General features: G+C 44.4%; 1 protein-coding gene across 1 annotated transcript in view; it reads left to right on the forward strand.

Annotated features, from left to right (window-relative positions):
• The window catches only part of LOC116514652 (erythropoietin receptor-like), a 47,492-nt gene that overhangs the window by 29,604 nt on the left and 10,388 nt on the right, over positions 1-7,500 (forward strand). The window contains 4 exon segments of the mRNA XM_032226268.1: positions 415-442; positions 4,309-4,450; positions 5,105-5,289; positions 7,496-7,500. The exon segment at positions 7,496-7,500 is cut by the window's right edge and continues 116 nt beyond it. Coding sequence (XP_032082159.1) covers positions 415-442; positions 4,309-4,450; positions 5,105-5,289; positions 7,496-7,500 — 360 coding nt within the window.

The following is a 7,500-nucleotide window of genomic DNA, read 5'->3' on the forward strand; positions in this document are numbered from 1 at the left end:
TAGTTTCAAGCTTTGGGGTGGACAGAAGTATCCTGGAGTTGCCGTTGGGTTACAATACATTTGACATAGCCTTACCCTGAATGTAAGAAGAGAGTAAGCTGCCATGCACAGGAGAAATCCCCAGGGGGAGAGGGGGCTCCCGTCTGCTCGCAGATGAAGCAATTTGTTGTTGTTGCTTTCCCGCTACCTCTCTCAACCCAGTGCCCGCCTCTTATCTGCAGCCTCCAGCTGTGGAGCAAAGACTCAGGCACCAGCTTCTGCAGTCAGTTACCAACTGGCAGAGCAGGTGAAAAGTCTTTTCTGGAGAAACGGCGTCCCTTTCTCCCACCAAAGCATGGAGCAGGCCTGGAGGTCCATTGCCGCCTTTTGGATCCTGGTGTTTTGGGCTTCTGGATCACTTCAGGAGGGACCTAGGATCTCGGTGCACACTTCCACAGCAAAGGTACTCTTCTTGAACAGGCTGGGCTAAGTGCGGGCAGGAAGGGCAAGGAGGAGGAGGCAGGTGAGGGTCATCACAGGGTGGCAGGAGCAGAGGAGATAGGTCACGGAATGAAGAGTCAGAGGCACCAGCTGGTCAAGAGGTAACACCTGAGGCCAGCCTGCCAGGGGTCTAATTTTAGCACCTTTGAATTCATGCAGCCATATGGTAGAGCAATTTCCTCAACCATGGTGATTTAAGATGTGTAGACTTCAACTCCCAGAACTCCAGCCAGCCATGCTGGGGCTTGACAAACATTGCTACTGGGAAGAGGAAGAGGAGGAGTGCCATGTTAGTTTATGTAGCAAAAAATCACGAGGGGTCAAGAGAGGAAAAGCCACTCTAGGCATGGAATGACGTCAGCTGGAGCTTACGAACGCACGTGCCTTTTAATAACATACGTGATTCGGGAGAGCTGCTACCAGACTTCCAAAAAGTTGGGCAGACTGGAAAAGGTTGCAGGAAACCATTTTTGGTCTCTTTCCAGTCTGAGGGCAGTTTCTTGTAAGGCCGCGTGGATCTGAAAATCCCTCCCTGTGCAGGTTCGATCCACAGTTAACACGGAGGAAGGGAGAAAACCTCTGAGAGATACTGAACTGAATTGAATTGAATTTTATTATTTGTATGCCGCCCTTCTCCGGGAGGACTCAGGGCGGCGAACAATTCAAAAGGGGAAAAAGGGGAACAAAAACACAATACATGTGATTAAAATAAACAAGAATCATACAACCATACAGTCGAGAGGGGAGGAACTCATCAACCCCAGGCCTGTCGGCAAAGCCAGGTTTTGACGGCTTTTCGGAAGGCCTGGAGAGAGGTGAGGGTCCGAATCCCTACGGGGAGCTCATTCCAGAGGGCCGGAGCTGCCACAGAGAAGGCCCTCCACCGGGTAGTAGCCAGATGGCATTGGCTGGTAGACAGAACCCGGAGGAGGCCGACCCTGTGTGATCTAATGGGTCTGTGGGAGGTAATTGGCAGCAGGCGGTCTCTCAAGTACCCAGGTCCAATACCATGAAGGGCTTTATAAGTGACGACTAGCACCTTGAAGCGTATCCGGAGACCAATAGGCAGCCAGTGCAGCTCGCGGAGGATAGGTGTAACGTGGGTGAACCAAGGTGCACCCACAATTGCTCGCGCGGCTGCGTTCTGGACGAGTTGAAGTCTCCGAATACTCTTCAAGGGCTGCCCCATGTAGAGCGCTGTTGAGGAGCAGAGATCAACAGTGCTCCGTGGCATGAAAGGGGTGATCCTGGCACAACCAAAGCCTTCCATGCTTTGATCTTCCAAGGCCGGCAACTTGGCAGCAGCCTTTCAGACTTAGCTTAGCACTTCCCTGGCAGTGCTAAAAGCCATGCTGGCTGCAGGCTTGAAGAGATGTTTTCTCGGGAGAGCATCAAGTCAAAAAAGGCTGATGCTCAGTTATAGCCATTTAAGCAAGAGTGGGAGGAGGGGGTGGATTACAGAGACATCACACAAAGTGACAGACATCCTTAGTAGCATCTACAATATTTTTGACTTGTGTTGCATACATCAGCAAACGCAGGTATAGGAGCCCAGGTACATTATCACCCTATGCTTCCCACCTAAAGATGGTTTCTCCCTTCTACGGTAATCTTAAAATTCTGAAATCCAAAATATTCATTTATACAAAGATAATAGAAAAATGCTTTCTAATTTATATTCGTTTCACCTATATAGTCATGGATTGATATTTGTTACTGATTTGTTAAAACAACAGTTAGACATATGGAGATTATAACATGGAGCAAATGCTTACTTTAAAAAGAAAGGGTTTCACCCTGACCATAGGTAGAACCTGACCTGTGTCACATAAATATTCCAGGACTCATTATGAGTGAACGTAATCATAGGTTGTGAAGCAGGGTGTGATTTGTCTCACTTGATGCATTTGTGTATGTAAGGGTCTTTCACAATTTAATTTCCTGACTACGACATCCAGCAAGGACTTGTAATAAAAAAAATAAATCCTGACAGATCCAGCTCTGCTAATACAGCAAGTCTTTGTGCTACTTTAAACTCTGCTTTAGTTTACATTGTAGGCTGCAAAGTGTCATGGGTTGAATAATTCAGTCAAAGTACACTCTCTTGTTTAAACCAAAGATTCCACTAAAAATAGTCTGAAATCATAAGATCTTAATCTAACAGTAGGAAATGAAGGTACTTTTTCAACTGGTGAGCATGTGCTACTTCAGCATCTTTTTTCAAGCACATTGTGCATTGCAATAGGGCATAGGGATTGCCCCATAGAGACCTTTAAAAAGATTGCCTCAAAGCATGCAGATTTCTTGCCAAGGAATTAAGAATTAATTGTTTCTAATCAAAGGGATATTCTCACCACATCCTGCTCTGTCTTGTCCTCTCTCTAGCAATACTTTTCTAAATATCTTATCTATCAGACTCTTCACAAGTCTTCAAGTCTGTTTTCTCTAGGATGGACCTATTGTGCTTAAATTCCCACCTTTTAATCCCCCCCCCACTTCAAGTATACTCTCTAAGAGCACGTGACCGTTTTCTTGGGTGTGTTTTCATCAGTGTGCATGTGCATGCATGTGTGTTTGATTTGTGAATCTCCAGACTGAATTCAAAGACAATAAGCTACTCAAAAGAAGCTTTTGTCCAAATCCCATTCATTTAAAAAGAACTAAAGTGCCGAGCTTCTAGAGGAATCCATGTGCAAACCTGGGGCACAAATACTATCACAAACTCTGTTGCGTCTCTGGAGTCCAGTTGTTTACTCCCATCCCCCAACCAATAGCCCCATGCTATAAGTGGTTAAGAAATTATAGTCAGATCTTTCTAGCAAGTTCTGCTGTCCTGGAAGAAAGTACTCGCCAGGACTTATTTATTTAATTTCTAGCATGTATATTAGCTCTTCTTACTTATGCAGCTTATTTCATACAATTGTATACAGGAAAGCAGGAGGAATGTAAAAAAAAACAGTGAAAGAAATCCAGATGCTATGTGCAGATTCCTTACTATTTGTATTTATTGCATTTCTGTGTATAACCGAACCTTTTGGTTGATGTGAATTTACCTATGGCGTGAACAGAAAGTAGGGAAAGTGTCCCTTATCTCAGGAAACACATGTCAGAAGGAGATGGTTGTTATAGAAGTGTGTGTGTGTGTGTGTGTGTGTGTGTGTAGGCACATGTACTCATAAGGAAGCAGAATCCTACAATGCATACAGTATTGTGGATCATGTGATTCTGGCAAACAAGGTACTGTTTTTATGATCCACTGCTACCAGCTAGAATCCAAAACACATTGCTATATATCCTGAGGTATACATATTGCTGAAGGAATTGAAAGAAAGGAAAATTACAGCCAAGACTCTATGCTATAATTTCTGTTGTGTAGAAAAGCTTTTTTTCTTTAGTTTTAGCCCAGTGCAGAAGGCTCTGTCATGAACTAGGAACTTACAGGTGAAACTCCAAATGTTTGTAACTTACATAGTTTCTTAGATTTCCAATCATTCCATTTCAAATAACCAACTTATTTTTCTGACTTAAATAGATTTAGATTTATTTTATTTGTATGCCAATTAATTAATTAAATCAATTAATGCTACCAGTTTGGGGCTGTGTTTGTTGGTATTTGGTTTTGCTTTGTGTCTGCCCGAGGCTTTGCTTAATTGGGGGAACATATCAGGTTGGCATAATTGGCAAACACCCCACAGCCTTCTTTTGTGCCACCTTCAGAAGATACAATTTTGCTGCCCAGTGATCGGATAGGGATGGTTGTGTTGTGATCCCTGCAGTCCCATATCAGTGGGTAACATTAAACGTGGTGTCTCTCTGCTTTGCATCCAGTTGCACGCCTGTTGACGGAAGAGCTCTTGAACCCCAAGTGCTTCACACAGCAGCTGGAAGATCTGGCCTGTTTCTGGGAAACATCAGATCTTCTGAAGGAATCAAAGAACCAGAGCATGTACAGTTTTTGCTACAAGTTTGAGTAAGTGTTTTATACACTGTAGTATAGTCAGCCTGTCTGACTATAGACTTATATACTGCTTCATAGGGCTTTCAGCCCTCTCTAAGCGGTTTACAGAGTCAGCATATCGCCCCCACAGTCTGGGTCCTCATTTCACCTACCTCGGAAGGATGAAAGGATGAGTCAACCCTGAGCCGGTGAGATTAGAACAGCCGAACTGCAGAACTGCAGTCAGCTGAAGTAGCCTGCAGTGCTGCACTCTAACCACTGTGCCACTTCGGCTCTTTTTATATATAGGGAGCAGACTGGTATCATCCTTCAGTCAGCTAAGTCTCAGTTTGATTCATCCTTTGTTAGAGATTCAGGAGAAAAGCCCCACTCAGGAGTTGTAAAATGAGGAAGAGTTTACATGTGAATTTGAAACAACCAACTAGGTCCTCATTAAAATACTTGCAGATGTCAGTCCCACGCTTTAACTAGTACTGACAGGGAGGCTTTTGAAAAGCCAGACAGCAAAAATTATGTAGTAGCAGTCAACCTTCCAACCTCAAGAATGGAAATCTATCCTCTTGCTTGACTCTACGGCTTCTGCTGGGAACAGGGGGGAGGAGGGAAACCCCTTCATAATCGTTTCCTTCCAAGATTAATCCTATTTTGTCCCTTGATTTCACCCAGGGAAGACACCGTCCTGAAGTCCTGTAATTTGACTGTGGAGAACACATCCAGGAATACAACACTCTACACCTGCTTCTTTCAAAGGCAGGATATCTCAGCTTTCAGCCCCCTGGAGATCAAAGTCTTTGAGGGGCTGTCCTCTAACAATACCCTCTACGCCAGAACAATATATGTGGAAAAACTTGGTAAGTCCTCTGCAGATGGTTATGTACGTATGTATATATCTCTAGTGTATGTTTGTGTGTAAATTGTAAATTTAATGAATTTATATGCCGCCCAATCCCGAAGGACTCCGGGCGGCTTACAAGATACAGAACTAAAAAATAAAAAGTTAAACAAGGAAGAGAAAAAACAGATTAAAAGCAACACATCATACACTCAATCTTAGTGGGGCTGGACCTCATTCGTGAGGTCAACAGCCCCAGGCCTGCCGGAATAACCAGGTCTTTGTGGCCTTTCAGAAGGCCGAGAGAGTGGGAAGGGTCCGGATCTCTGGGGTAGATCGTTCCACACGGCTGGAGCAGCTACAGAGAAGGCCCTCCCCTGAGGGTCGCCAACCGGCATTGTCCGGTCAACAGCACCCGGAGGAGGCCCACCCTTGATTTTCGGCCGTCTTATTGGCCGTTGGGAGGTATGTGGCAGGAGGCGGTCTCGTAGATACGTCGTAGATGTGTCTGGTCCCTTTCTAACCCAGAAATAGAAAGAATCCATATTCAGTGCATTCAAAACTTGGTGGCAAGACTAGAACTGCTTCATCCTACTCAGGTTTCTTCCATACAATACGACACATGCTGCAGAATACGAAAAGGGGGAAAACGTTTTCCCCACAAGTGAATGCCAAGCTGAGCTCCCCATTGGCAAACAGAAACTCCCAGCATTATTTATCTATTAGCTGGATCTCCCAACATTTTTCCAAGAGCTCATTTTTTTTCTCTCAGCTCAGCTATTCTTCTTTCTTCCCTTGGATCTTTTTGCTATAAGAAAAAGGAATAAATAATAGGAAAGCATGACAGCGTTACAACTGAAAGATAATGATAAAACACCTTTAAGTGTTTTATCTTTCAAGGGATTCGTTCTTAAATTTTGCTTGTAAGAAAGCCCTTATTACCCTATTGCAGTGGTTCCCAAACTTGGCAACTTTAAGACTTGTGGACTTCAACTCCCAGAATTCTCCAGCCAGCTCTGCTGAGGTGGTTCTGATGGGAGTTTTAATAAGAGAAGTTTAAAATTAAATTTGCAAATTAAGGACTTGAATAAGAAAAACAATATTAATTAATCATTATGGTAGCTAATACTATATTTGAAGACCAGAAATCAAGCAAACAAGACATTACCCAAAATCTTAAGATTATCCTCTATAGCAGTGGTTCCCAAACTTGGCAACTTTAAGACTTGTGGACTTCAACTCCCAGAATTCTCCAGCCAGCTGCTGGATGGAGAATCTGGGAGTTGAAGTCCACAAGTCTTAAAGTTGCCAAGTTTGGGAACCACTGCCCTATTGTATAACCAGGAAAACCCAAACTTTCCCATCTATTGTCCCCGTATCAAGAAAAGGTTCAGTGATTGCATATTCATACGTCAGGTAGTTATTAAATGAACCAACACTCTCTGGTGGGAAAAAAACTCCAGGCTCAATACAGTCGATTAATTTCCTGCATCACACACTAAACTTGGCTTAGGCATGGGTTTGTTTTGTTATATTTTGCTCACAAGACACCGATGTTCAGCATGACAAGGTGACCCAAGAAGGTGTCCTGAGCTTCCCATAATTGTCCTAAACAGCACATCTGTTTTAGGGAAGGATGCTAGAGTGGCATTACTTGAGGAAATGCGTGGCACGACAAAACCGCGCTAGTCAAAATCGCGGTGATAAAATCACGGCGCTAAAGCCGCGACGTCATCACCGCACATCATCACCACTGCGACAACAGCACGGCAACAGAAGGGCGCTTTAAAACGGCGCCGCGGCAGAAAGCCGACTTCAATGAAGGTAAGGGTTAGGATTAGGTTTAGGGGTTTGTTTTAGGGTTAGGTTTAGGGTTAGGTTTAGGGTTAGGTTTAGGTTTACGTTTAGGGCTAGGGTTAGGGTTAGGGTTAGGGTTAGGGTACTGAGTGCTTGGGAATGCACGATTTTGCCCCCCGCGATTATGTCATCGTGGTAGGGTCGCGTTTTTCCTTAGCGCTTAGAACGGCGCGAATTAGTCTTCGCGCTTATGTCTCCGCGGATAAGGGCTTCGCGGATTTGTGGTGGAACCGAGGAAATGCACCTGGAAATTGTGGTCTGTGCTAGATGGAAAATAGGAGCTGGAGGGCCACTGCCTGGTGTACCTGCTGAAGAGGAGAAATGAAGGTTGCTTGCCTTTCCTCACCCTCTTCTTCCTTTGTCCCAAGTGTTC

The sequence above is a fragment of the Thamnophis elegans genome, chromosome 11 (assembly GCF_009769535.1).
Source record: "Thamnophis elegans isolate rThaEle1 chromosome 11, rThaEle1.pri, whole genome shotgun sequence".
NCBI lineage: Eukaryota > Metazoa > Chordata > Lepidosauria > Squamata > Colubridae > Thamnophis > Thamnophis elegans.